The following is a 27,906-nucleotide window of genomic DNA, read 5'->3' as shown; positions in this document are numbered from 1 at the left end:
TGGGGTTGTTCCTCCCCAGAACTCTTCTCTTCTCCTTGAACTTCATGAGGTTCCTGACTGCCTAGCTCTCCAGGATGTCCAAGTTCCTCTAAATGGTAGCGCAGACACCTGGTGCATCAGCCACACTCCTACCAGCTTTGTATCATCTGCAGACTTGTTGAGGGTGCATGTTACTTCATCATCCAGGTCATAAATGAAGAGTTATTATGGAACCAGTGTCAGCTGCAGCCAGACACCACTAGTGACTGGTCTCCAGATGCATTTAGTTCTGACCGCCACCCCCTGAGCCCAGCAGTTCAGCCACTACTCCACCCACCTCATTATCCCCTTATCTAGCCCACATACCATCAGCTTGTCCATGAGGATGCTCAGACTGAAGTTTATCTTGATGTCCAGGCTCAACTGGCCAGTGCAAGTAAAGCCGTAATGCAAGTTGCCATGTGTATTGCCATTCCAGGTTTGTTACTACAAAACCGCACCAGACTGTCAGCTACTAAACAGTTACACCCATGTGCAACTCTACAAACATGACCAGCGGGTTTAAAAAAGCCTCCCCCCTGCAAGAGTAAGCAGGTTGTCTCTGAAACACTTTGGTAAGAACTGAGAATTTCACTTGTATTTTATATTTCTTCTACTTTTGCAGTTCTCAAAAGCTTTGCAGCCCCTCTCCAATCTTCCATTTGTTTCTCTGCAGAGGCATGTCTAGCTAGCTATGATCTTTCACACAGTGGAAGGTCCATCCAAGACTTCTGCTGTTCTTTGGTTTTCCTTAATTGAAGATTTCTGTGTGGGAAGAATATGGATCCTTCATTGCTTTCATAATCTGATTTTAAGTATGTTCTATTTCAAGATTTCAACCTCTCTGCTGAATCCTTAAAAAAAAAAAAAAAGGTAATAAATAAATAAAAATTTAAACTTCAGTGGTTATTGGCAGTGTTTTGTATTTTTTTTGGTCCAGAGATGCTTGTTTGAACCAGGCAGAAGAATGTTATGTCCTCTGCTGGTTAAGTCTCAATGGAATTGAATGGGAGATGTATTCCTAGCATTCTGGTGCTGCTTGTGAGTCTTTCCTCACATTCCTTATAATAGTTGGCCCTTTGCCACTCCCTCATCCGAGATGCTCTCCTTCTAGAGCGACTGTAGGAGGACTGTGGCACGCTGAATGACAGCACTGTAAAGAGGTAGGTGAAATTTAATACCGCTGATTGTGAATCATTGAATTTGGAAAAGCAACTGTAACTATGCACATGGAGGGGTGTACTCCCGGTAAGTTATTAGTGCTCAATGAAAGAACTTAGCAGTCACTGTAGGAAGTTCTAATGAAAAATTAGGTCAACAAGCAACTCTATTCAAAAGGTAAATGTAAGCTGCTTCTTGGATTCTGAATGCTGTACTGGTCCTTGATCTCAAAGTTATAGAACAAGAAAAAATATAGAGAATGATGATTAGACAGCCATGGCTGGAAATGGCTCTGTCTGCATTAACTAATGCTATTCCCTATTGGGAGGGGAGAAAAAAAAGAAAGAAAAAAAGAAAAAGAAAGAAGAAAAAAAAAGAGTAAGTCCTCAAACTTAGTGACGTTTCAGTGATTATTTTTGCCTTGACACTTCCAAAGATGGTGACTCCACCACCCCCCTAGGCAGCCCCTTCCAGTGCTTGACACGGAATGCTCAGACACGGCTCTATGTAATTTTGTAACTTTTCTTATGCCTTTTCTTCCACTTTTCAGAGTAAACATTGATACTTTTAGAGACTCAGTCACAGGATGCTGCACAGCAGTAAACTTCAACACCAGTCTCCACTGAGAAGCACCATTAAAAGAGTGGTTCAGATGCTGCCAGCCTTATCATTCTTGATAAATAAACTAATATCTACACCCTGACTTTGGCCACATTTTGGGGGAAGACCCACTCCTGAAATTAAGCTTTGCATAGCTGGCATTTCCGTCACTTCCAGCAGCAAAACCTGTCGTGCTTTGTGTCGCATTTCCTTTTTGGTTTGCTCTTTTACCAAAAAGCCACCTAATCCCCGCACTACAGAAAAAACATTGTTACTTAAACCCCCAGGTTTGGCCCAGGGCGGCAGGGGAGCAGCCCCCGAGGGCTCCAGACGAGCAGGTCGGTACCGTGTGGCGGCACCGCCAGCCGCGCTCCTCCCGCCATCCCGCCCGGCACCTCCCGCTGCCCCACACAAACATGGCCGCGCCCGCCCCGCCGCGGGACCTGCCAGGCCCCAAGATGGCGCCGGACGCCGCTGCTGTGTCAGAGGCGGCTCCAAGATGGCGCCCTCCGGCCCCCGCTCCGCGCTGCCAGGATCCAAGATGGCTTCCTCCGCTTCCCCGACGTGGCCCGCGTCTCGCCCGGCCGCGCCGGCGCCCTCAGGCGGTGTCTGCCCTCATCAAAGATGGGCGTGGGTAGCGCCGCTGGTCACTAGGCTCCCGCCGCTCGCTCCTCGAAGGGCTTCGCGGCCGACATGGCGGCGGCCGAGCTGGAGTATGAGTCCGTTCTCTGCGTCAAGCCCGATGTCAACGTCTACCGCATCCCGCCGCGCACCTCCAACCGCGGGTACAGGTGAGGGAGCGTGCGGCGCCCGCGATCGCCCCGGTTCGGCCCGGCCTGGCGCAGCCCTTGCCCGCAGGGCTGGCAGGACGGGTAGTGCAGCCGGGGGCCGGGCTGTGCCGTGCCGTGCCCCGGCCTCGCTCCTTGGCAAAGCCGTGTCCTGTGACCGCGAGCAGGTCTGGCCATGCCCTGAGCCCCCTCCAGCCGAGCTTTGGGGGAGCCGCCGGCGGGAGTTGCCTCCTGTGGGCAGGTGGTCAGCGCCTGAAAGTAGAGGAACCTCCGCTGCGTGCTGTGGAGGAGCAGGGGCTGCCCTGTTAATCAGGGGCAGGAGGTGAGGGCGCAACCTGCTCTTCCAGGCAGAGCTGACGTCTGCTCCCGGTTTGCTGGGTTCCCTGGAATGTGACGCTGATGTGATATAACGGCACGTTGGATTTGGCTTGGTAGCTCTCGCAGTGGCGGGGAGGAAGGCAGGAGGAATTAGAGGTGATTTTTAAGAAGAGGCTGCAGGACCAGCAGTTAGAAATGCCTTCTCTGGTCAGCCAAAAGCAGCAGAGTGTGACTGTGTAAGCTGTGCCCACAGGCCTGCCGGAGAGGGGGGTTTGTGTACTCTCTGAACCTGACAGACTGTAGGCGGATGTTGTACCTGGCCGGGGATATTTGTTTCCAGTTGTAAAATCCTGTAGATTTTACAGGACCAAGCCTGCCACAGTTCAAGAAGCGTTTGGACAATGCTCTCAGGCACATGATGTCATTTATGGGGTGTTCTGTGCAGGGCCAGGAGTTGAACTCAGTGATCCTTGTGGGTCCCTTCCAACTTAGAATATTCTGTGATTCTGTAGGTTGGGTTTTTTCTCTCTTTCCTTTTTTTTCTTTTTTTTCCTTCACAAGACTCTGTGGCAAAGAGTGGGATGGGTCAGTCAAAATGTCTGTGTGTGCGTTTTACCTGGTGTAAGTCAGCTGCTTCTGGGTTCAGAAGTACTCAGTGGTTTTTTACAACAATAGGGTAGAATAATGGAGTGGCTTTTCAGCGTGTTACTAACTAATTTTTGGGGTCCTCCTGGTGCTCAGAAGTCACTTATTAGTTGCTTTTGGATTTCCTGTTCAAGTGAGCTTCTGGGCTTCTGTCTTCTCTCTTTTGCAAGCTTATAAAGGTGAGGAATTGATGTTCTCTGGGCTGTGTCTCTTTCCCTTTACCCAGAGATGCCAGTCACAGTCGTGTGTCAACTGGCAGCAACAAGAGAGGAGCTGAGACCCCATGTCTTGTTTTGGAAGTGGAATGAGGCAACTCAAGGTGTTGAGGGTTTGGGAGCAGAGACTTCTGCTGAGATGGCTGGGCAGAATTGGAGAGGCCGATTACGGTCAGTGATCAGCTGCTCTTCTTCTCAGGGCATCTGACTGGAAACTGGACCATCCAGACTGGACAGGGCGGCTTCGTGTCACCTCCAAAGGCAAAACTGCTTACATAAAACTGGAGGATAAAGTTTCAGGTAAGGGAAAGGCTGTGCCTTGGCAAGGCTGTGGCTGTGATTGCTGCCCGTGAGCCGGTGTTTCTAAGCCTGCCCAGAGCTGTGCATGGCAGCCCTGGCCACGCTTTAGCAAGCAGTTGCTCTCCTTAACACCTGATTCTTTGTCTGCAGGAGAACTTTTTGCCCAGGCTCCTATAGATCAATACCCTGGCATTGCAGTGGAGACCGTGGCAGATTCCAGCCGCTACTTTGTCATTCGAATTCAGGATGGGACTGGTGAGTTGGGGGCCAATGTATTTGCCAAGTGCTGTGGGTGGAGGATATCCAGGTGGAGCTGGGAGTGTGCCAGGAGGATGGAAATGGTGCTGGGAGTGCTGAAAGGGCCAGGTGGTGTGCGTGGAGGGGTGTGAGGGCAAGGTAAACAGAGGAGGTTCTCTGCATTGCACAGAGTCTGGGGGCTGGGCTGGGAAGGAGCATTTGGTTTCCAAGCATGCCCCATATGGAGAAGGGTGCATCCTGAAAGCTAGGGACAATGAACTGCTGTGAGCTGCTGGCTTCCAGCTGCAGGTGTGTCAGAGAGAGGTAGAGCGGACAAGCAGAAGGATTTGTAGCCCAGTTGCAGGGTACCTCGAGTGACTCCTCCTGTCTCCTTGCTAGGACGAAGTGCTTTTATAGGCATTGGCTTCACGGATCGGGGTGATGCCTTTGACTTCAACGTCTCTTTGCAGGATCACTTCAAGTGAGTTTTGCTTTTCTGGAATGCTGTTTTTCCTCTCGTCTGTAGAACATGGTGGGTGGTGGTGCATGCTCATTTAGCAGAGGTTTCCTTGCGGTGGCCCTGAAGCCCTACTCTGGCAAGGGACACTTGAGTGTGCTGCCAGCTGTCATGCAAACTGAGAGCCCCTGCAGGGTTCTGCTGTAAGTCTTAAGCTTAGGTCCTGTGATGCTCCAGGAGCAGTGTTAAACAGCCTCATGGGTTTGTGGTGCTCCCAGCTTTGTGCTGTGCTACACCAGGGTAGGGAGGTAGCTGGTTTGACAAGGCAAGGTGTTTTGGTGGGATGGAGAGAGAAACCACACATTTTTCTAAAACACTGTTCATTTTTGCCACAGGGTCTCATGTCTTCCTCTTTTCTTTTTAGGTGGGTGAAGCAGGAGACTGAAATCTCCAAGGAGTCCCAGGAAGCTGACACACGTCCCAAATTAGACTTAGGGTTTAAGGAAGGGCAGACCATCAAACTAAACATTGGGGTAAGCAGACCAGTTTACCCTGCTTCTTTCTGTGGATATGCCAATGGAAACTCTTCTTTATACTTCTTTTTTATTTTTAATACAGAACATGATGTCAAAGAAAGGAGGAGCAGCCAAGCCCCGTGTGTCTGGATCAGGGGGCCTAAGTCTGCTGCCACCCCCACCGGGAGGCAAAATAGCAGCCCCTCCTATACCTCCTCCTTCTTCCACAGCCATTGCCAACCACGTCACACCACCACCTGTGCAGAAATCCAGTAATGCAAGCAGTGCAGGTAAACCTTAGCCCTGAGCCAGCAGTCTCTCAGACACTGGCAGGTGCTGCTTTAGCGAGCCCGTGTTCAACCGAGTGCCAGCAGTGCCCTCTGAGACATGGTGTGTGCCAAGGGTTTTTCTCTCTTTGGCAGCTGCGGTGTCCCCAGTGCAAGAAGGATGTGGACCTGTTATACTGGGTCCAGAGGAGGGCCATGGGAATTCAGAGGAGGGCCATGGGAATGGTCAGAAGGCTGGAACACCTCTCCTTTGAAGAAAGGCTGAGAGTGTTGAGGTTGTTTAGCCTGGAGAGGACAAGGCTCTGGGGGGACCTTTCACTGTATGAAGGGAGCTTGTAAGAAAGATGAAGAAAGACTTTTTACCAGGGCCTGTAGTGACAGGGCAAGGGGTAAAGGCTTAAACTGAAAGAGGGTAAATTTAGATTGGATATAAAGAAAAAGTTATTTACCATGAGGGTGGTGAAACCCTGGAACAGGTTGTCCAGAGAAGCTGTGGGTACCCCTTCACTGAAAGTGTTCAAGACCAGTTTGGATGGGGCTTTGAGAAACCTGATTTAGTGCAAGATGTCCCTGCTCATGGCATGGCAGTGGGATTAGATGAGATGATCTTTGAAGGTCCCTTCCAACTTAAGTCATCCTGTGATTCTGTAACAAAGAGGTTGCTTCAATCTTCTGGATGCTGTGCTAAAAGTGTGACCATGCAGAGGTGTCTGGGGAGCTGATGATGCCTTTGTGAAGGCAGAGACTTCAGCAGTGCTGTCCACAGGTTTGAGCGAGAAGAAACCACGAGCTTCTGAGTAGGCTCATGTGGTCCCAGTGCATGGTTTGTACTGTTAAGGTGGTGCCTGTTTGGCAGCTGTTACGACTGCTGAGCTTGGGTTGAGTCTGAGCCTTATGTCTGCTGGGAGAGACATATAAATAAAGTGAAAAATCTGTCATGTGGTGTGCTGAGTGGAGACTGAAAAGTTCCTGAAGACAACGTACCCTTGGAGTGTCAGCTGGAGGTTCTGTACACATTGAGCAAAAGGACAAGCTGTTACAACAAACCCCTCAGAAAGTCTAACTCCTGGAGGGAAAACTGGAGTCCCTTCAAAGATTTTCTGCCCCTGCATCCAGGAGTTTGTTTAAGGTGACAGTTTAAATGCCTGTGGGGTTTTCTTGATAAGCCTGATGTATTTTTTTTCTCTCTCTCTTCTGCCTTAGATATTCTTTTAGACTTAGATGCTCCTGCAGCTGCATCCAAGGCACCAGTATCAGCTACTACAGACCTCTGGGGAGACTTCAGCACTGCATCCAGGTAAACTGTGATGAATGGAACACAAGAAGGGTAGTGTCCTGATGGGCGTGGGAAGAACCGTAAGTCAAGAAGTCTTACTGGATCTGCTCATTTCATTCTCCTTTTTTTATTTCAGTGCTGTTCCCAATCAGGCTCCTCAGCAGTCCAACTGGGTCCAGTTCTGAATGATCAAAGCAGTGGAATGGGACAAACTGATGACCTAGAGGCACCAAATGGGATCAGAGGGGGCACAAACCTCTCTAGTCTTCAATCAAATTGGGACAATCCTTCATTTTTAGATCAGACCTTCACTTAAACTTAGTATTTTTGATCCCACTGAACCTAAAGAGAACATACTGACTCCTCCCAAGATGGGCAGGGAGGAAAGAGGTAGCATTATCTCCTCCATCCACTTGGCCATTATATATATGGTACATCCTAGCTCTTTTTCCCTGTGTTTCCATACAGGGAAAGCAACAATCTTGAAGAAAGTGGGTACAGGAGGAGGCTGGGTAGGTGCCTCTGGGTTCCTTGTCCTTTAAATTTTCTATGGCTAGGCTGTTGCTTTTTGTGGCTGCTTTCAGTAGTGACTGCAGTCCCTGCAGCTTGCGGTGCTGAGGACAGCTGCATTTGGCTACACCTGCTAAATGGAACCTCTAAGGAGATAGGTCTTGCCTCAACACAAAACCCTCTTGGATTATTGACATTTGTGGTGAGGAGTGACCCTCCCCAATGCACACACTACTCTTCTGTCCTTGGTGCAATCCTTGGTAGTGCTGGATTTCCTCATGCTCCTGTGGGAGGAGTCATGCAAGTCCTTGAGTAGACCTGCTGCCTTTGCGCTGTAGTTCAGGTGGGCACCACACCTCGAGGCTCCTGATTTGGCATGCAGGTTCACTGGAGGAACTTCACTCATTTTAACTCCTTTCTCCCCAAGCAAAGGCCTCACTGTCACTGAGCTGTTTTAACTGGAAATAGCTTTAAGAAAAAAAAAGCGTGGTTTTACAATTTGGTAGTTACTTGCACTAGATGACAACCAGGTGATTGCCACCACTCAGCATTTCATGTTCCTGCATCACTATCCTGAGCCCTGGCCTTGTTTTGTGACTTGGCACTGTGTTACAAGTATTGCATATCCACAGTAAGAATTATGGTGGGAAAATAGATTATTCTCTGGTGAAGGGACAGTCTCCTTCCCCTTTTCAACTCAAGAAATATATAGTAGGCTCAATCCTGAGATCTGTGGGAGCAAAATTCTCCCACCTGTGTTCCTTATTATGACTTTTCTTTCAATCCAACTTTCAGGGATGTGAGCTGGTTATTGGGACTTAGATTTTTTTTTTTTTTTAATGTGTCCAAGCCCCCTCTATTTCTTATGTGGTTAAGGGAGTTAGAGGTAAAAGGCCATGACTTTCTACTTTTTTCTTTGGGAGAGTTTTCTGAGGCCCTTCAGTGTGGACAGTACTTCAGCAGCTGTGGATGTGATCTGGGGTGTAAGTGTTGATTACTCTGGGCGAACTCACAGGGCAGGCCAGAAACCTCACAATGCTGAATTGCTACTCTTCATGCTGGCTCAGAAGCCAAAACACTAGCTGGGAAGGTGGTCTCAGTGACTCTTGGACAGCTGTACCCACTTACTGGAACACTAGGGCTTTGGTGCTTTGCTGGAAGGCTTCTTCCTGTTCTGAACACTCAACACAGCAACACTTCTGTGTCTCTAGCACACCTTAGCAAGGAAATTTTTCCGTTTGGGCAAAAATTTTCTGGTGAGGCTTTTTTTTAAAAGAGTAGTTAGACATATGCACCTTGTACTGACAAAGGTGTCTTGTCATTTTTGTCTGGCTACACTTGAGGGCATTTTGGAGACAGTTTCACTTAGACCATCCCTCTGGGGAGCAACATTCTTGAAATAGCTCTAAAGCTGCTGCAGTTCCACTTGCAGAAGTGGGGACCAAACTGCTCTTGGATGTATTTTAAGTAGTCATTTAACCCTGATTCCCTGGCTCTCTTGGTGTTTCCCCCTGCCAGTGCTCCCCTGCCTTCATAGTCACTCCTGCGGTCTCACTGTACTTCAGCTCCCTGCCTCCTGAATTTGTGGATGGCTGTAGTCTGCAAGCGAAGTCACAGACTCTGCTGGGTTGGCATTTTGTTTTCTTTGTCTTTTTGTTTGCTCACATCCTTGTGAGGTCCTGTCATTTCAACTATGTATCAATTCCCCAACCAAGGAAGTTCATGGCGCCAATTAACAACTAACTAGGAGCCTCTTCTGTATTGTCTTAGTATTCTGGAGATAATATATTATGTATTTGAAAAGCTGAAGAAGCAAAAATTAAAGATATATGTATATAAAGCATAAGATGTACTGGTGCAAATGGTAATTAAACAAGTAATACTGGGGAAAAGAATGTCATGAGTCTTCTAAGTTGTCAAAATTGTTTTTGCTTTGGAAGCCTCTAGGTTGAAGGTCTTCATGTCTCCAGCAAGATCCTCACAGCGTACTTACCCTGCATTTGTGTTGTGGCGTGCAGACTGGACAAGAGCAACTTCAGGAGTGATGGGTTCAGGCTCTGTCTGGGCAAAGAGGTAGGAGTGTGGAAGAAGGACACAAAAATGACATGGCTGTTCCAAATGGGATAAAAAAACTCACACAATATCAAACATGAATCAACAACATGGAAACAGGCCTGACTGTGGGGCTTTGATAAGAGTATGGATAAAACAAGCAAGTGAGAAAACTTGGTTGCCCTGATATTTAGCATTTCAGACATTAAAGGCTTCTACAGCCTGTGGATATTTTCAGAAACAATTCTTTCCGTGCTGGTAGATGGGAAACAGTCTCTGCCTACTGCAGAGATGGGCAAGGTGAGCTGAGTGGGCCCTTTGTTAGGGGCAGCAAGGAGAGGCTGCTTGGAAAGAGAGGAAGCAGGAAGCTGAGTCATAGCAGGGCAGGCAGGGGCAGTGGCCTCACCAGCAAAGGAGTAGTCCTGATGTACCTAAGCACAAAGATCAGAGCAGGTCAGGATTAGGATTTAGATCAGCAGGGTATGTGGCCAGACAGGGACATGGCCAGGTATGGCTGTGCTAGCTCAGGCAGGGACCAAAGGTGAGAGACTTGGCTATGATAAGGACAATGTTGCTGAGGTTTCTCAAAGCCAAAGACCTCTATTACTTAAGCTGGACCTCAGTCCAGGCAGCCAATCCCCCAGGAAGTGGAGAATATGCTCAGGGCCCTGACATTGTTCTGTCAAGCTGCTTGCAGCCATCTTGCACAGCATGCTTGCTCCACGTTCCTCTGCCAGACAGCAAAGCTGTGCATATGGCTGTGTTGAAAGTACAGCAGAAGTCTTGTGGCCTGGGTAAAGATGAGAAGTCTTAACCTTTTAAATCAGCTGTTTGAATTGTAAACCATTCTAGTATCTGTAGTGGCTGGGAAAAAAAGGACATTTTTTCAGCTTTAGGAGCAAGACCCTATTTTGATGAATAGGATGGGTATGTTGTATAGGTCCTGGCGAGGAGAAGATGAAGCATTTTACCCGTAAGCTATGGTGGAGCTTCTCAGACCTTTCAGTAGGTACTTGCAGCAAAAAGAGTTGAAAAACCTAAAAAAGTCTTTCTCCAGAGCAGGAGGATTTTCAGATGAGGTTCACCTAAGGGAAGTGCTGGGATATACTTCTGTTTGTGCATAAAGAAGCACAGAAGACTGGGAAATAGTTCATGAGGGAGAGCTTAGTCCTGTGTGGAGATCATACCTTTCCTCACAGCAAGGCCTGGTAGAATGCACAGCTTAGTGGGTCTTGTGCAAGTCTTCTTCCCTTTCTTCCAATTGGGAGACAGACTGTAGCACATAGAATCAGGAAACTAATGTCAAAGGGAAGATCCCAGTTTTATCTGGTTTTTGGTTGTCAGTTCTTCTGTGGGAGCTGTAGTTGAGGTGGGATGTGTTTCTCCACCCCTTCTCCCATTAGTTGTATTCTACATTCTGTGACTTCATGTCTCACAGCCATGCAGCAACTGCTCTTGCCACAGCCACACAGTGCAGATTGCAGACACAAACCTGCCAGATTTCACAAAACCTTGATGCTGTGTGTGGACTCCTGAAGAAATGGAGAGGAAGGGTTGTACATTGGAGGAAATAAAAAAAAAACCAAACAGGAAACCAAAAGCCCCAAGGTCTTCCTGACCTTTGATCATGAGGTAAAAAGATCTGAATCTGAACTCATCCTGTTAAATCAGCATAAACCTACAAGGTTCTAGGAGGAAGAGCAACTGGGCTGTTAACGTAGGTAAGCAGAGCACCGTGGCCCAACTGGTTAACACAGATTGTAATGCCTCAAGGTCTAGGTAGTCTGTTGAGTGCTCGTTACATTATGTGAACAATAGATTCTCACTCTGGAGACTGTTACTGGTCTCTTTCTTCCAAGGTAATAGCTCTGTCCGTGCTAATGGTCAGGGAAAGCACATTGCAGGATGATAGCTTAATTTTGCCACCTGCCATTGCCTATAGCTGTATGTCCCCACCCAGAGCTGGGGCTCTGATGGACGTTCCTTGAAGCTGAGCATAGGAAGATCAGAGAGCAACAGCTGGACCGTGTAGTGGCTCCTGACCAGAGCTATGTTTTCCAGTCACTGCTGGGATCCTGTGGTGGATTTCTTGCATCACTTTTGTTTGGGGCAGGCCAGACAGGTAACTTCCAGTGGCCTGCTCTCCCTTTTCTTTCCCAGGCATTGCAGGATGGCAGCTCCTGCGTGTTGAGGCAGAGGCAGCTGCCTTGCTTAGTCGACTGGCTTTTCAAGCCTTGAAGCAGTCTGAAGAGACACTGCCTAAAGGAGGGAGCCGCCTGTAACTTGCAGCCTTTGTGTTGAGCCTAGTGTGTTAGGCATGTACAGAGGTGTGGCGCTCCCTGCCCTCCCAAGCCTGATCCGAGAGTCTGGCTAGGCTGGTGACGCCCGGGACCAGTGTTAAACTCAGTCTCACCCGTGACCGTGTGCTGCCATCTGCTGCCGAAACCCTTTGTTGCGGGCTTTCCCGCAATCCCTGGGCTCAGCCGCCGTCTCCAGGGGCCGGCTGGGTGCCCAGCAGTCGAGAGGGTGGCAGGTGGGATGCAGGCAGACATAACCTGAGACCTGGCTAGCACTGGTGGGCTGCCCTCTGAAATGAAATCGCAGCTGGCGATTTGTAGTTTGATAGCTTGGCAATGATGGCAGTGATGCTTCCAAATGTTGCCGTGTCGTGCTGTCCTACTGCCCTCTGTGCTTCAGTGCCCTTATGCACAGACACCATAATGTAGGGCTTGGAACTGAGCTGACCCAGGGCAGGCACACATCCCCTCTTGTGGTCGGTGTGCATACAGGTATGGATGTCTGCTGTCTTTAAAGTGTGGCCCAAAGGAATGGAATTCCTCCTAGTCTTTTTAAAAGTGATGGCTAAGCACTTTTCCATGAGTCCGTGTTTATGGTGTTAAGCAAACTGTTCAAAGATGTGTGAGATGCTATGTCAGTAGTGCTACACAAACAATCCTTTTGGTTAGCTGGCAGGGACAAGGAGCTGGATTCCAGTGAGAGATAAGGGGTAGGAGAGCAATTTCTTTGGAGAATATATGCTAAGTGGCTATAGATACAGCTGTATGTCTGGCCCAGAGTTAGGGGCTGCTGTCACCAGTACCTAAAGCTGAAGTCACTACCATGGAAATGACCCTTTTTGGGTAGAAAACCAGGATAAGCCCTTAAGCATACATCCCATGCAGAAACAGGGTTACTATGAGCAGATAACCTGCCCTGGGTAGCCCAGTCTAGCTCCAGAAGTAGTTCTGATTTGAGCAAGGTTTGAATGAGATACCTCCAGTCTGAAGTATTTCCTAGCACAGCTTTTGTGCTCACCTGTGGTGAGGTGGGTCTCTTGCTGGGCCAGCAGTGTGGTGAGATGTCTGACATGGGGGATTGGTCAGTGAAGAGGAATGCTGAGATCTGACAGTCATCCTTCACCTCAGAAAGGGCAGAGGCTCTGCGAGGACCAGGATGGTGTGCTGAGACTGTCCTGTCCAGTCTTAAAATACTAAATAGGCAAATAACTGTGATCTGGAGGCAGAGTCTAAGAGTTGTGGGCTGTGGTGCTGCAGGCCAGCGTGAGTCATCGAGAAGCACTTTGCCCTCTTCGTCAGTCCCAGCTGGCAGGGAGTCAGCAGCAGGGGCCCTTTGCCCTCTGGGTCAGTGCCAGCTCTGTGCTGGAGGCTGGCATCTGGAATGCCATTTGCCCACCCTTTGCTTCGCTGTGCTGACTTCAGTGTCCTGGGTTGGTAAAAATGGGTGACACAGGCACCTGGACAGTGTGCTCTTCAAAAGAAAAATTTGCCCTTCCCCATCTGACTGTGTTGACATCTGTGTCATGAGGAGGCTCCTGCATTCAGTTGAACCCCAAAGCTTGAGGCCTCCCTGCCTTGGAATTAAAACTTCTCCATCATGTTTCATTAATGAGGTGCCAAGGAGTGTTTGGTTGAGCTGACTGTACTCCCTGGGTTTAGTTCAGCTTTCCATGGCTGTTTACAGATGGATTTTGCTTTGTCCTATCCTGACTGGACACATGGGATGGCTGCTCTGGAGGCAGGTGGTGTCCCCTCACCTCACTGCTGGCCATCATGAGGCTGGGAGGCTGCAAATGGCCTGCGGGGCCACCTTGGCTACAAGGTAAGGGGCAGCACAGGCCACTTGCAGTCTTCCTGATAAATCCGTCTTTCAGGACGGGAGGGGGTGAGGGAGCTCTGCAGTGCCGGGGAGGTTTGTGCTGCTATTCCAGTATCACTTGCTGGGACACCCTAATCAGTATGGCTCTCCCCAACACCTTCCTATTAGGTTTTTTACTGCATTCCCTTCACATACATGGAGAGGATGAGGGGATGTGGAGGGAAACAGTTTAAATTCCAATGAGAGTGGTCCTGAGGTTACAGCATGGGTCTGGGTGACCTTATGTGACAGCCCCCATACTTGGGTGGTGACTGTAGTTGTTTTCTATTTTTGTGCTTTTCTTTCCACTCCCCCCATTCCCCCTTCAAGAGAGGGAGTTCAAGGGCAGAGAGTAGCCAAACTGAATACAAGGCTGTGGAGATCTGTGTGATCCTTAGACAGAACTGGAAATGAAGCATGAAGAATTGCTTCTGTGGGGAGGTGTTATGTGGCCACAACTTGTTCATGTGACTTCCATGTGCTCACTCTAAGAAGATAAACTTCACAGCCCCACCTCTGTAAACAGCCCACTAGGGTCTGACCAGGACTTGGATCTGGCCCAGGTTTGAAGTCAGATGTGGTACTGTGGCAAGCAACTGCAGTATCTGGATCTGATCTCCAACAATTTATAGCCTTGAGACTTGTGACTCAGATCCAAAAAAGGAAGGAGGCAAAGGTGCAATGTTCCCAGTAATGGCATAAACCAAAGCTCTGAGGTAATTGCATCTGAATGTGCCCTCTGTCGGCTTTGATTTGGTAATCTGTTAATTAGGGGAAATAAATAAAACATGTCTTTGCTCTTCTGAAGAAAATCCTCTGTTAATGCTACGTATGTTAAGAGGCAAGTTGGGGTTTCTTGTCTCTTTAAAGATTCTCTGGATCACATTCTTCCTTCTCTTATTCCTTCCCTTATACCTGAAGGATTTTGGTAACCTGTCATCACACTACAGTGAGCACACGACTTTCCCTTCCCGATTCTCACTGAGTTTGAGCTCTCTCAGCTCAGGTAACTTCAGGACATGATCTCTTCTGCTTGAAACCTTCAGCCCTCACTAAAACTTGGCAGGGATGTGGCCAGGGGAGAAATGCACAAACCGTTTTGGGGAAGAACATTTCTTTTCATCTCTCCTACTTTTCTTTCGTTCCCCTGTGTTCCGCGTGGAACTGTAACCACAGCATTTTGGGGAGCTGCTGATCTCTGGCAATGTATTCGTGATGCTCTGGGTGGTTCTGCTCAGGATTCCGTGTGTTTCTGCTGACTCAGGCCTGCCTGTGGTGAAGTGCTGCCACCTGCCAGAAACTTGTGTGGCTTCACAGTACTGCCTTCTGTTTAATCCACCCCACTCATTGCTCTCACTCCCATTTCCCATTGTCCATTCACTGCTTTCCTGTTTCCTCTTCATGCCTGGATGCTCAAATGCCTTCTTCCTGTGCTTTCACATCTCCATATAAGCCATTTTTTCCTTGGTCTCCTAGCAACCTGTATGGAACCCTGGTTCGCCTTCTATCATTAGAGGGGTTTACTGCCTTCCAGAAGGGGTGTCTTCTCCCTGCAGCTCTGGCCAGTGTCAGCCTTGGCTGAGAAGGGCAGAGGGTGCCTTTCTCTCAGATCCCGGAAGGCTGCTGTGCTCCCGCACTGTCCCCTGGAGCAGTACAAACTGCAGCATCCTGCCCCTCCCTGCCCTAAGCAGTTCCATGCAGCAGGGTACACAACGGGATCACTTACGGCTAGGTGCTCTCTAACCAGCCAAATCCCTCAGGAGCTCTCAAGAAGCTCTTGCTGCCTGAATCCCTTTGATGTGGTATCTGACACCCCTTATCAACTGCCTTGGGTTCCCACTCTCTGTGTTCCAGTGCCTTTTTATGCTCTTCCCTTTGCTGCTCTGCTCCATAGCCTTAATCCCTGAGGAGGAGCAAGGTGGTATGGAGAGGGAAGACCAAGAAGGTGGCATATATTCACTTCTAATGCTCTTCTCACCTGGGTGCAGGGACATAAAGCCTGGATTTGGTTTAGGCTTTTATCTAAGTGACTTGGAAGACTGTGCTAGCTAGAAGGGCCATAAGAGCAGGTGGTGCCAGGACTGTAGGCGAAGACCTGCAAGAGGCAGGCATTTCCTTACAAGAGTTATATGGACTCTCCCCAAAGTACATCGTACTAATACACGTCCATTAATTCATTCTTTTGTTATATTAACCTGGCCACTAGAGATGTCAAACTTTTAATCTCCTAAATCTCCCTCAGACTTCTCCCCTTCCCCTTCTTTGATATGTTCCCTGCCTGCCTGGGATTTGTTGATTAAAAGATAGGTTAAGGCAAAAGGCCACCCTCTGCTATCAGCAACTGTTTCACCTTTGAATTTCCTGAGAATCCCTGGGACCATCTTGCCCAGACCTGCTAATTCCATACCTTTTGCACAATCACTTTTATTTTGGACAGATCCTTTGGTTTGGTCCCCTACAAAACAAGGGTTCTCGTGTGTGAATTTCACCAGTTTATTCCATTGTGACAAATAATTAATTTAGCTTTGTTTTGATATCCTTGTTCTCTCTGACTGCTTATTTTATACCCTGCTCTTCAGTTGCCCTCAAGGCAATATATCAAATGTAAAGGGTTCAAGGAAGTTCTGACACCTTTGCTTTGTTATGGTTTTGCACTTACTGGAGGTCACGCTCTTTTCAATTTTCCTCATTTGGATGCAAGGTCAGCTTGTTGAAAAATGCATACTGATAATCTCTTTGGGTAGACGTTTTAGTCATGTCAGCTTCATTTTGCCTCTTGTCAAATCTTCTAAACAGGGTCTAGGTATTTGGGGGGCCAATGTGATGTCCCTGTGTAACCTCCATGTCACTTGTGATGACTCACAAGCCTTCAGCTCAATTCCTTCAGCTGCCCCTCTCTATTCAAACTGGCTTGTAAGAAGTGTCTCACTTCCCTGCAGCTTCCACCACAGCTGTGCTCAATTTAAAAATGGGATTTCTTTTGGAATGTGTGGGGTCACAGCCTTAGGATTTGAGTTCTACTCCTTGCTGATAAATTTGAATTTAACTCAAACGGTTCAGCTGGATTTTCAAAAGAAGTAATGCATGTGCAATGGCACTGTTTCCTCTGCTTACATGGACCTGCTTGCTAAATAGGATGATGCTGGCTGTGGGGTGAGAGGCTTGCAGATACTACCTTATTCCAACCTCATTGACACGTAGGGGAGAAAGAGCATTGGTGCCTCTGCTGCCTTCTCTTTGGGACAAATGGTGCCCATGGAGCTTGCAGAGCAACCAGCAGCTGGAGCACAAGTAAGGAGGGAAAGCAGGACTGTGGGAGTCCCAGGAAGGAGCTGGGGCTTGTGAGGCACGTGGGAGCTGAGAGCATGGGAGGCACCTGGCAGTGTGGGGTAGGGCTGAGCTGGAAGACATCTGTGGGGAAACACAGCTATTGTGGAAGGACAAGGGAGTGAGCAGAACACAGGAGGAGGGGGAAGGGAGTAACTGAGGAACAGCAGTGGGACTACAAGGCAGCAAAGTGTGAGTTTTGGGGGTTTTCAGGCAAGATTTTTTTTTTAATTATTTTTTCAGCACCACAACTAACTGCAGGGTCCAATTGTTCATATCTCCCACTCATTTACATGCCATCAGTGCATACAAAGTTCAAAGGACAAATTTTTCACTCAGGAATATCACCTGGCTGTTATTACACACTGGCTCAGCACTGCATCCTATGGAAGTATGATTCAGGGTTGAATTTTGACAGCAAGCAACAGCTCTGATGGCTGAGAAAGAAGAATTGAGCTGTCTCCTGATGTTTGAGTGCAGCCTAATGTAATCTAATAAAAGGAGCAGCTAGAGCCTGAATTTGCATTTGAAATACCTCAGCTATGTTTGGAGATGTGTTTCAATGGAAAAAACTCATGAAGCTCTGTAACTTCCTTCTCTGTCTGCTGATGGTGTTTCCTGTTTCTTCACAGTGGAAATCTTGAAACCCTGCCAGGAAATAAGCTTTTTCCCCATGAGACTCAGTCTGCTGTGGCTTGGTTGGGTGGGGACAGGAGGAAGCATGCAGAGGATTGCGCTAAATTCTCAACAAGAAATTTGAGGGCTTAACTAGATTTCAGCAGATACTTAGAGAGGCTTAATTCCAGTGAGAGGGCCAAGCCTGAAGACAAAGGATAGTGCTGGAAGGATGTTGGAAAAAGAAGCAGGCAGCATGCATCCTCTTGAGGCACCAGGCTTCTCTCCTGCAGCTGTTGTTGTTCTTGTGTAAAAGTCTCCCTCTTTGCACACAATACATAAAGGAGAAGTTAGCTCAGGACACATAAGACACGAGGAGGGTCCTTGGTAAAGTTCCATATGCCCCACTCTGTATAGGGGCAGTTCTCCATTATCTGTGTTCAGATTCCCTTTATCTTCTGCCACGCTGTTCTCCTCTGTTGTCTGGTGCACCTTCTTCCTTCTAGTGCCCTATCTCAACTCCAGCTCTGCCCTGTGTACCCTCTGTGCTCTGTGGATGTCCTGTGAGCAGCTCATTCTGCTCTGCCTTAAGGGAATTCCAGCTAGCCAAACTAACCAGTTTCATCCTTCTGGTTGTTTTGGAGACCTCATTGTGGCTTTTTGGTACTTAGAGGGGGCTTGTAAGAAAGATGGAGAGAGACCTTTTAACAGCATCTGTAGTGGTAGGATAAGGGGTAATGGGTTTAAACTGAAAAAAAACAGATCTGGATTAGATATAAGGCAGAAATTCTTTACAATGACGGCGCTGAGACACTGGAACAGGTTGCCCAGAGAAGTTGCAGATTCCCCTTAATTGAAAATGTTTAGGGCCAGGTTGGAAGGGGCTTTGAGTGGCCTGATGTAGTGAAAGATGTCCTTGCCCATGGCAGGTGGGCTGGAGAAGATAGTCTTTGAAGGTCCCTTCTACCCAAACCTGAGTCCTATCTGCTGATTGAACCCTTCTTACCCTGCCTGACTTATAGGCATCTGTTCTCAGAAGTCTGATTTAGAATGTACCTCAGCAGCCATTTCCCTTGTCTCCTTTCAAGATCTGCTTCAGCTTGAAATCAGACTAAACACTGACACTTTCCCCAAGGTAATATCAGAGGTCTTTACCAGAAAGTAGATAAGGGAGATAAATAAAAAACAGTGTTGGAAAAGCAGAAGAAAAATGTAAACTATCCCTTTTCAGCCTCTGAAGTGGAGCCTGAAGCAAGCACTGCTCTGAACTTCCACAGGCTGTGAATCAGGTTTTAATAGAAAACTTTCTGTGTGTACTCTTCCCAATAATCTCTCGGACCATCAACATAATTTTTTTTAAAAGTTCCACTTTCTTTGTTCTCCTCCCTGACCCCAGCCTGATCCTTCTGTTTCTTCTTGGATATATCAACCTTCTGATTATTTTTATTGCTCTGTCTAAGGCTGCAACTCCCCAGTCTCACTTCTACAGGAACATTTCCCAGTCTGAGATTTGTTCTAGTGCTAGGTTCCAACTGGGACTGACTTGGAAGAGTGAGACATAGCTGCGACATTTGATGTAGCAAATCCAGCTTAACCACGAGGGACAAGTAGTGCAGAATGCATTTTGTACTGGACTGTAGGTTAAACTGGGCTAGGACCCATGATAGCTGCAAGCATGAGAGCAGTGGTAGACTTACTAACAGACAAAGAAAGGCATGAAAATATGGGAAGGGGAGATAATTAAGTAAAAAGTTAAAAAGAGGAAAAAAACCCAACCCTATAAATGTCTTGAAAAGGAAGCCTATCAGCTGAGAATCTGATATGGGGAAGGAGTACAACTTCCTTTTTAGTTGGTTCTCATTTTTCTTTTCTGTCTCGAGAGCTTCCATAGTGCCAGGACTGATTTCGTGGGCTAAGAAACTGAAAGTCTCTTTGGAGCATTTCTGAGCTCCCAGAAATTCTCAGGTTATCGCCAGTGCTTCCAGTGTTTGTCAGAGCCTTCTTTGATGGGCAGAGGGTGAGTAAACAGATGGGAAAGGCTCAGTAACCTATTGGTGTCACCCTCTGGAAACAAGGACCTAAAAGGACCATCTTTTATGTGGCAAAACTAAGGAAAGGGTCACACTGTGATTAAATGGCATCAGAAATCACCTATGCCGAGGTGAAGTTCAGAAATGAATCACCGGCTCCAGTGGTCAAAGGTAAGGAATGAATGGGTTATTTGGGAGAAAGGGAGCTGGAGGGAGTGGGGTTGAAGACAAGGGAATGGAGATTTTTCCTTCTATGACTCTGGTTCCTACCTGATCTTTGTGGATTGGTGAGAAAAAGGAGCTAAATGATCAGGAGACTGAAGGAGTTTTGAAATAGGAGTCTTGAGAAACGTCTCCAAGAGGAAAGGTGAATTGTAGTTGCAACATGAACAAGGCTGACTACCAGGAGCACAAACAGTAGAGCAGAATGTTCAAGTGGGCATTCATTAAGGAATGTATTTGGGCTCCCTCAGTCCCCTACATGTTATGTAGTCTTGAAAGAGACGTTTTTGGACCATGCTGAGTACCAACAGTAGAGACTGGTTTATTACAAACAATCTGGTCTGTCATAAAGGTGGAAGGACTTCCAAAGCAGCAAATGGCAGCAAATAAGCCCAAGCCCTGGCTGCTCTTGCCTCTGAGTGAGACTGCAGATTGCTGCTTGTGGAGAGGGTAGGAGCAGAGAATTGACATGCCTGCTTACGGTAAAGTCAGTTGTACTCTGCAGCTTCATGACAAGTGGTACTGGTTGCAGAAACATAACCCCATTGTCCATGGCTGATTGAGAAATGGTCCTTGGGGAAGAGAGACCCAAAACTTGAACACTGTTGTATACATAGAAGAAGAATTATTTAAGATCTGGAGGGAGATCCAACTCTCTAATTGATGTCTTCCACTCCTGAAAAACAGTTAACACAGCAAGCAAACAATTTTTTTTCCTATTAAAAACCACAGTGGTAAAATGGTTCTTTTACTAGATTTTGTGCAAATTTAAGGCACATTCTGATTAGTATGTACTCTGTAGTCATTATGCCACAAGTAGGAACCCACAGAGATGTTCTATGTAAGACTCACTGCTTCTGCCACTTCTGCCCTGACATACAGGACCCTACACAACAGCAGGTTCCAGGACAGTAAAAGTATGTGTGCATAAATCAATGAATAACAATTTGTTAAAAATGAAATAAATAATTACTGCTGCCTAAGGGTATTAGCTTGCCTATTTACAGCTTTACCTCAGTTCTACAATCCCAAACAGAGCAGGCAGCAGCTCCAGGTTATTCCTTGCTTGCTCTGAGGCATGAATCATGGAAATAAAGAGTGTACATAGTCCTGTCTGACTTGAAAGCTCACTGTTTTCAGTGCACCAAGATTAGTTGGTTCTGGATGTAGTCAGCATTTCCGCTGTGGTGAGGTGGGGGTGGTGGAAGTTCCCCATTGTGTTCCAAATGATTATTCCAAAGACATCAAGTCTGTTGTGCTGGGATCATGCTGGACACATTACAGAGCACAGACCAGCTGTGGAAAGCATTTTGCAGGGAGCTCAAACCACTGAGTGTGCACAAGATTACTGCACTTCAGTTGTGTTGCTGAGGTGCACAGCAGGCAGTGCTCCCTGTGCCACCTGGCTGTGAGTGTGGGATGCTCAGGTCTGACTGGGCACGGGTTGAAGAGTCAATCTCTGGATGTGCTGCATATCAAAAAAATCGTTTGGACTGGTTAGAGCTATTGTCTGCAGTAGGTGGCTGGACTCCGGATCATGAGCCAGTTCCTTGTTTTCCCCAAGGCAAAAGCTCTGGCTAGAAAAACATGATTTGACCAGGGAAACCTGGATCTTGCCTATCTACTCTTGTTTTCTCTCCAGATAATGAAAGATGATGCCTTTTGCCCTGCTGTAGCAGTCTCTCCCAAGCCTTTGGGAAGTAGTCAGAAGGCTTCCACAAAGAGCAGGTTTCTGACAGTCTTGCTTACTAGGCATGTCTGGCAGGTACAAACTGCTGCTGACAGACCTGGGAGTTTCATACTGAACAACGAATGAAGGCTCTCTAAATCTTATTGTTAATATCAGTCTCTCTCAAAACTTCTTTACTCCTGTCCTGAAGTGAGTGCTGGTGTCTCTTTATCCTCCTGTTTGCCCTGGCTTGTGTACCTGCCACAAGCTAGAACAATCCCCTAACTAGTGTTTGCTTCTCCTTCCCTGTGATCTGCTCTCCTGCCTGCTCCCAAACCTCCTCAGTACTGGCAAAAGCCCTCTAGACAAAAGACAGGTCCTGGCAAGTCGTAATCTGAGTACTTTACTCAAGCTGCTGGACACAGCCCTCTGTTCTCCCCAAATATCCAGCCTAGCACAACCTAGTTTTATTCCAGCAAATCTCTGAAGCCTGACTTGGAAAGCAGAGATGGAAGGGAAAAATATATCTTTTAATCTCTCAATGATGATGTGCCATCATAGCCTTGCACATTTTTTGTCTCCCATCCTCACTCAGATTACACCAGCCTTCTGCATAGGAAGTAAAAAAAACTAAGAAGGAACTGAAGCAGGCAGAAAAAGTTTTCTGGGAAGAAGTCTGTGGAGATGAAATCTTCCCATGTATGTCTCAAGTATCATGGTTTGAGCAATGTTGCATTTGGCAGCTTTGGGCTCAATCTAGAAAGACATTGTTTCACTGCAGATTTTGAGGCTCTGTGAAAGGCTCACCCCCAAACACCAACAATTAGCCTTGTTGGCTCACTGGCTGGGTTGGGAACACATCACTGAATCTGACTTTCTCCAGAAACCACAGACATTCCCTGCTCTGTCCCAGTCTGCCCTTCTCCCAAACCATGTAACTTCACACATCAGAAGTGAAACTTCTTTTGCTTTCTTTTGAGGAGCTCTCCCTTGAGTAGTACATCCTTGGGGTGTGGACTGACGGACCCATAGTTGACTGTGGTGTTTTGTTTGGTGTGTTCCTTCACTTTTAGTACCTCCTGAGACGAAGAAGCCTGAGCACCATCCTCAGAAATACCCACTCTGGCTGCCATGGCTGATCTCACTGCTGCTCTTCTTGGTGTGCATTGCCCTTGTTGTCATCCTCTTCGGTGAGTATGTGCAGGAGGTTACAAGGGAGAGGTCTGGGGGAGTGCTGGGAGAAAAGCAGAGAAATCTGAGCCCAGAGGGGAATATCTTCCAACCAGAGGGGCCTTTTACTAGCACCAACACCTGGGCGCGGAAAACCCAAATGTTGAATATTTGTAAGGTCTGTTTAGGAACAAAATCTTTCCTAACTACTTAAACATTGGGAATTTAAGGGCACGGCTGCAACATGACACAAACCTCTCTCTTGTAGGCCAGCCAAACCAGATGTTATGGCCAGCTGGTATGTGGGAGCTAGGGCTACCCCAGCACTGTGCCAGGTGGTTCTGCTACACCCATCCTCTTTCTTAGAATGACAGAAAGAGTTAGGTGGGAAGGGGCTTCTGGAAGTCTCTGGTCTATTGCTCTACTTAAAGCTTGACAGTTTTCAGAACTTCAGAATGGCTGTCTGGGCTTTGTGTAAGGTCTCAGGTTTTCCTGCCCTAACTTTGTATGTCTGCGTACGTCCCCCAGATCTTCCACTGTTTACCCTGAGGGCTTGTCAGTGTGCCCAGATTGTGCGTTCCAATCTTGCATGGCCTTTTTGGAACTGTGGAACAATTCTCTACCTTCATTCCCCACAACAAGAACTCAGTTACATTTGGCAGATGGGAAAAAGTGGAGACAGAAGCACAAGTGTCTATACAGGCAGCTGAATCTGCACTTAGGCTCTTTAAGTGCTCGGATATGCTTTGTGTTCTAGTGGAAAAAATGTTTTCTCACAGTCCTGGCATCTCCAGGATTAACTGCACAGTGCAGTTAATTAACTCTCACAACTTTTTAGGATTGATTGCAGAATAATTCAATGGAAGTTATTCCTGGACATGCTGTTTGTGCAGATTGTGATCACTGTTTCAATACACATTTTCTATTAAAGATAATTCGTGGCATGTTTGCACAAATTGCCAGTAACCATGATGGATTCTGGAAGAGGCATCTATTTACAATAAATCACTGCTTTTCCTTTTGCTGCCATTAGGGTCTGTGTCCCAGAAGTTTGTATTGCTTTGTTCCCAAATGTATAACCTTTCACAGTACTCAGCTAAATGGTTGGGGAGTTTTAGGCTGGGATGTTAGAATCTCGTACCTTCTGATACACATGGAAGGTTTAATTTTTTTAATGAAAATTTACTTATCCAACTTAATTGATGCTACGTAGGATTTTGGTTTAGCAGAGCGATAGAGCATTTAGATGAAACACCAGTACAAATTGCACGTAGCAGAGAGTGGCCATTGCAATGCACAGATGGATCACAATACAAACATGATTTTAATTGCTGGTCATACAAGCATGGGATCATAGAACCATTAATTTTGGAAAAGACAGCTTGGATCATGTAGTTAAACCGTTAACCAACCACTGCCAAGCCCACCACTAAACCATGTCTCCAAGCACCATATCTACACGTCTTTTGAACACTACCAGGAATGGTGACTCCACCACTTCTCTGAGCAGCCTGTTCCAATGCCTGGCCACCTTTCAGTGAAGAAGCTTTTACTAATATCCAAATCTTCCCTGGCACAACTTCAGACCATTTCATCTCATCCTGTTGGTTGTTACCTGGGAGAAGAGGCTGACCCTCACATGGCTTCAACCTCCTTTCAGGGAGTTATAGAGAGTGATAAGGTCACACCTGAGCCTCCTTTTCTTCAGGATAAACACCCCCAGCTCCCTCAGCTCCAGACCCTTCCCCACCTCGATTACCCTTCTCTGGACATGCTCCAACAACTCAATATCCTTCTTATTAGGATGGGCCAAAAACTGGACATAGTTCTGGAGTATGCTGGACATCAAGACACTGAGTGTCCCCAAATACCAAGACAAAATAGGGGAGTTAAGGCCAGCTCAGGGCCCATTGCTTTCTTCAGGTATGTTTTTGTCAGTCATTCAGTTTCTTACACTATTTTGGACTTAAGGTATACACTGGCCCTGTGCTGGTTTGGCTGAGGAAGACACTGCTCCTTGTTGGTCCCTGCAGGGATGAACAGTTCCACAGCTGCTCAATTCCATCAGCTGCACTAAACCAAAAGCCAACTCTCCTCTCAGTCTCCTTGTGTAGCAATAATGTCACCTTTATTGGCAACGGGGGTGCTCAGCCAGGCATCGCCCTTGCCCATCTCCTCTGAGCCTTCTTCCATTACAGCAATTCACTAAGCAGGCGCTGGGACCATGATGATTGTCCTGCTCACAAGTAAAAATATTTCTAAATGAAATGATTGATAAAAACAGACATCTGTATTGCTAAGCACACCCTGATCAGCTCCTAATCAATACTCCTGAGTGTTTGAGTTACTAATGAGTCCTTGGGCTTGTGGATGTGGCCTGTCACCAACAGTGCATTATTCCCCACACACTGGGGGTTAGTAAATGCTAGGAGTTTTTGCTCCAGCCCGGTTTCAGCAGCTCCAGCTGTATGTGATTACCTTCAGCTGGACTGTCTGTTGCTGATGGAACAGGCCCAGCTGATGGGTCACTCCTCCAAATGACTGTTGATGTGTAGTTTGGGAAGAGACAAAGTGTGACACTGAAGGGCTGCTTGGTAGACTGGCAGCTGGGCTGTAGGTATGTGCATGGTAGAGTGGCTGTGGTTGGGTGGGATCAGTGCTGCCGTGTGTGGCATGTCCTCTGGGAGATGTGCTTCCAGGGGTCCTTCTGCTGTCTGACTTGGAAGAAGGTGTCTTTCTGGCTGGGAAAGCAGCTGTGGCACTTGTTTGGGCCTGAAGAGGTGACAGGTGGGACAATGCTTGGTGGGGAAATGGTGGAAGGAGAGCGAAGGCCAGAGATGCTGTGTGAGGAGCTGGGAGGAAGGGATAATCCTGCTGCCTTTCCTCTCCCTTTGCAGTGGTTCCCTTCTGCCACAGCAGTGACCAGCCCACAGCCCTGCAGCAGCAGTTCTCAGAGTGGGAGTGCAACTCAGCGCTGCCACAAGGCACAGGTCAGTACTTGCAATGTCCCCTGTTCCTTGGGGCTAAAGGCCTAAAGGAGGCTGTAGCAGGACAGGTCAAAGCACATCACCAGAAGAACTTTGTCGAGACCTGAGATCCCCTTACAAGGACCACCAACGGCTTTGGGTACACAAAGCTCACTGGTCATACCCCAAAGCAATGGGAAGAAATGTCTGTACTATCCCTGTTTTTTCAAGCTCTTTCTCTCAGGAAAAGTCAGCAAGGAGTACATGAGCACTGTGCCTGGAAGACTTGGATCTTTGCAATCACCATCTCTTGTTAGTAGCCTTCATCTCTGTGTCCTCTCCCTGTGCAGACCGAGGCTGGATGTGCTGCCCAAAGGGCTGGAGAAGGTTTCAAAGAAGCTGCTATTTCCTGTCCACTGATAAGATGGCATGGGCTGAGAGTGAGCAGAACTGCACTGGGATGGGCTCCCAGCTGGTGGTGATCAACAGCAAGGCAGAGCAGGTGGGTGCACAGAGCTGCGAGAGGGACCCAGCAGCCAGAGACACCGTGCTGGGCCCTGGAGGGCACTCGGAGCCCCTCCTTGTCCTGCAGGGGAGGGGGAAGGTCCTGGCTGCACCCCTGCAGCACCAGCTCCCCTCTGCCACCAGCAGGGTGGACTCCTGATGCCTCCCTGTGCTCAGTCCTGCCCCTCATGGACATTGCACTCTCTCTGATTGCCAGGATTTCCTCTCTGAGCAGATAAAACGAAATCCAAAAAGAGAGAATTTCCACATCGGTCTGTTTGCGGAGAAGGTGGGACAGTGGCAGTGGGTGGACAAGACTCCATATAATGTGACAGCAGCGTGAGTATCTCTGGATGAAGAGTGTTTGGTGTGACTCCTGGTAGGGAAAGAAAGCAGGGGAGATGTGAGAGGTTTTGCTGGTGCATGAGAGAGGGGTTCTCACCATGCTTCCTTGTGAGAGATCAAAGGTGCAGCAGAAGAGGACACCAGGTTCACATGGGCTCGTCTGTGCTGGTTATTGGTTATGAATGAACTGCCTGTGACCTGGAAATCAATGCATTAGGCATAGAAAAAGCTGCATCTTGCCAGCAGCAAGTACCCTTCAGAGATGACCAGGCTTGCCTGAGCTGCACTGCATTTACATGCACAGGAATGGCCTGTGCTGAAATGCAGGGAGAGATGGGGCACAGCGAGAGAGCATCGGGACTGTCCTTGCTGTGTCTTCTGGAGAACAAACTTGTCCTGGAGGCCAACATGGGCCTCTGCTGGGTGGGAAGTGCATGGGGTGAGTGGTGGTGGGCAGTTCCCCAGCAGCAGGGTGGGGCAGGGCCCTGTTGTGCTGGAAGGCTGTAGGAAGGAGGCAGGTTTCCACATGACACTGGTGCCAGTGGGATATGGAGTGGGAGGAAGGGCACTGCTTCTGTCCATGAATCAGCACAGGCAACTTCTGTCTCTTCCCTTCAAGTCCTGCATTGTGCTGTGGCCTTTTCCACAGTGCTTTACAGTGGATGCTGGCAGTAACAAGCCTGTCTCTGTCCCAGGTTCTGGCGGGAAGGAGAACCAAGTAACGCCACAGATGAGAACTGCACTGTAATGCATGTTCCTGGACTATCTCCCAACAACTGGAATGATGTCAGATCAGATCTTTTGCATCATCGAATTTGCGAAGCTGCAGCAGTAACTGTGTGATTGAAATATCCTATCCCTGTCCTGAGTAAATCTGGGAGCTGAGCAGCGAGCTGGGAAGAGCACTGGGCTGTGCTGGGAGGGGTGGGGAGCCCTGACACATCTACACTGCGCTGGGTGGGACCACGTGTGTGGAAGTGAAATGAGCTTTGTCCAGCATCCCCAGTGCATGTAGTGGCTCAGGGAACACAGGAAGGCTCAGGCTTATCAAAGCAGGTCCTGTGTTCTTGTGTCCTCTTCTCTCTGAGTGGGTCCAGCAGCCACTGGCTGGAAAGAGATGGACTTCTCCAGGACGAAGCCACAGGAATGGAAGGCAGATGTCCAGAGATGCAATTTCCTTTGTCTCCTTGAGCAGAGGTGTTTGCTTTTGTTGAGTCACACAGAATTTACTCCAGTTGTCCTGGTTTTGCTGAACAAATTCTGAATTCTTGTACAAGAGGAAATACAATATCAGACCAATGGAAAAATGCTCTGTGCCATGTCTCTGTATCTCTTTTTCCCCCCATCTCTAAGCTGTGGGGGTATAGTCCTAGAATCATGGAATGGTTTGGGTTGGATGGAGCCTTTAAGGAACATCAGTTTTCAACGTCTAGGTTTTGATCAGGGACCCCTTCCCCTAGAGCAGGTTTCTCAAAGCCTCATCCAGCCTGGCCTTGAACACTTCCAGGGATGGGATATGCACAG

At 47.8% G+C, this 27,906-nt stretch overlaps 2 protein-coding genes across 4 annotated transcripts; both read left to right on the top strand.

Annotated features, from left to right (window-relative positions):
- The first annotated feature begins 2,364 nt into the window (after nt 1-2,364).
- On the top strand, nt 2,365-9,222 carry NECAP1 (NECAP endocytosis associated 1). Its single transcript, XM_032098907.1, has 8 exons — nt 2,365-2,570; nt 3,945-4,045; nt 4,196-4,300; nt 4,682-4,763; nt 5,164-5,272; nt 5,358-5,544; nt 6,745-6,838; nt 6,954-9,222. The coding sequence occupies exons 1-8, from the start codon at nt 2,473-2,475 to the stop codon at nt 7,000-7,002; spliced, it is 825 nt and encodes a 274-aa protein (XP_031954798.1). The 5' UTR covers nt 2,365-2,472; the 3' UTR covers nt 7,003-9,222.
- An 89-nt stretch (nt 9,223-9,311) lies between these two features.
- LOC116439414 (C-type lectin domain family 4 member E-like) lies at nt 9,312-27,690 on the top strand. 3 transcript variants are annotated; one of them, XM_032098910.1, is made up of 7 exons: nt 9,312-9,400; nt 22,471-22,587; nt 24,371-24,490; nt 25,465-25,557; nt 25,884-26,035; nt 26,255-26,376; nt 27,078-27,690. In XM_032098910.1, the coding sequence occupies exons 3-7, from the start codon at nt 24,403-24,405 to the stop codon at nt 27,223-27,225; spliced, it is 603 nt and encodes a 200-aa protein (XP_031954801.1). In that variant the 5' UTR covers nt 9,312-9,400; nt 22,471-22,587; nt 24,371-24,402; the 3' UTR covers nt 27,226-27,690. The 3 variants fall into 3 exon arrangements, with proteins under 3 accessions (XP_031954801.1, XP_031954800.1, XP_031954799.1); XM_032098909.1 differs by lacking the exons at nt 9,312-9,400; nt 24,371-24,490 and adding an exon at nt 9,407-19,677 and having other exon boundaries at nt 26,273-26,376; XM_032098908.1 differs by lacking the exons at nt 9,312-9,400; nt 24,371-24,490 and adding an exon at nt 9,409-19,677.
- Nucleotides 27,691-27,906: the final 216 nt, after the last annotated feature.

The sequence above is a fragment of the Corvus moneduloides genome, chromosome 2 (genome assembly GCF_009650955.1).
Source record: "Corvus moneduloides isolate bCorMon1 chromosome 2, bCorMon1.pri, whole genome shotgun sequence".
In the NCBI taxonomy this organism is placed as follows: Eukaryota; Metazoa; Chordata; class Aves; order Passeriformes; family Corvidae; genus Corvus; species Corvus moneduloides.
The sequence above is the reverse complement of the archived record's forward strand: the minus strand, read 5'-3'. Positions and strand labels throughout refer to the sequence as shown.

Coding starts and splice junctions, on each gene's coding strand:
- NECAP1 (XM_032098907.1), top strand. CDS start 2,473: ATGGCGGCGGCCGAGCTGGAGTATGAGTCCGTTCTCTGCGTCAAGCCC. Junction 5,545..6,744: donor CAGTAATGCAAGCAGTGCAG/GTAAACCTTAGC, acceptor CTTCTGCCTTAG/ATATTCTTTTAGACTTAGAT. Junction 6,839..6,953: donor GACTTCAGCACTGCATCCAG/GTAAACTGTGAT, acceptor TTTTTATTTCAG/TGCTGTTCCCAATCAGGCTC.
- LOC116439414 (XM_032098908.1), top strand. CDS start 19,611: ATGGCATCAGAAATCACCTATGCCGAGGTGAAGTTCAGAAATGAATCA. Junction 25,558..25,883: donor AGCGCTGCCACAAGGCACAG/GTCAGTACTTGC, acceptor CTCCCTGTGCAG/ACCGAGGCTGGATGTGCTGC. Junction 26,036..26,254: donor TCAACAGCAAGGCAGAGCAG/GTGGGTGCACAG, acceptor TCTGATTGCCAG/GATTTCCTCTCTGAGCAGAT.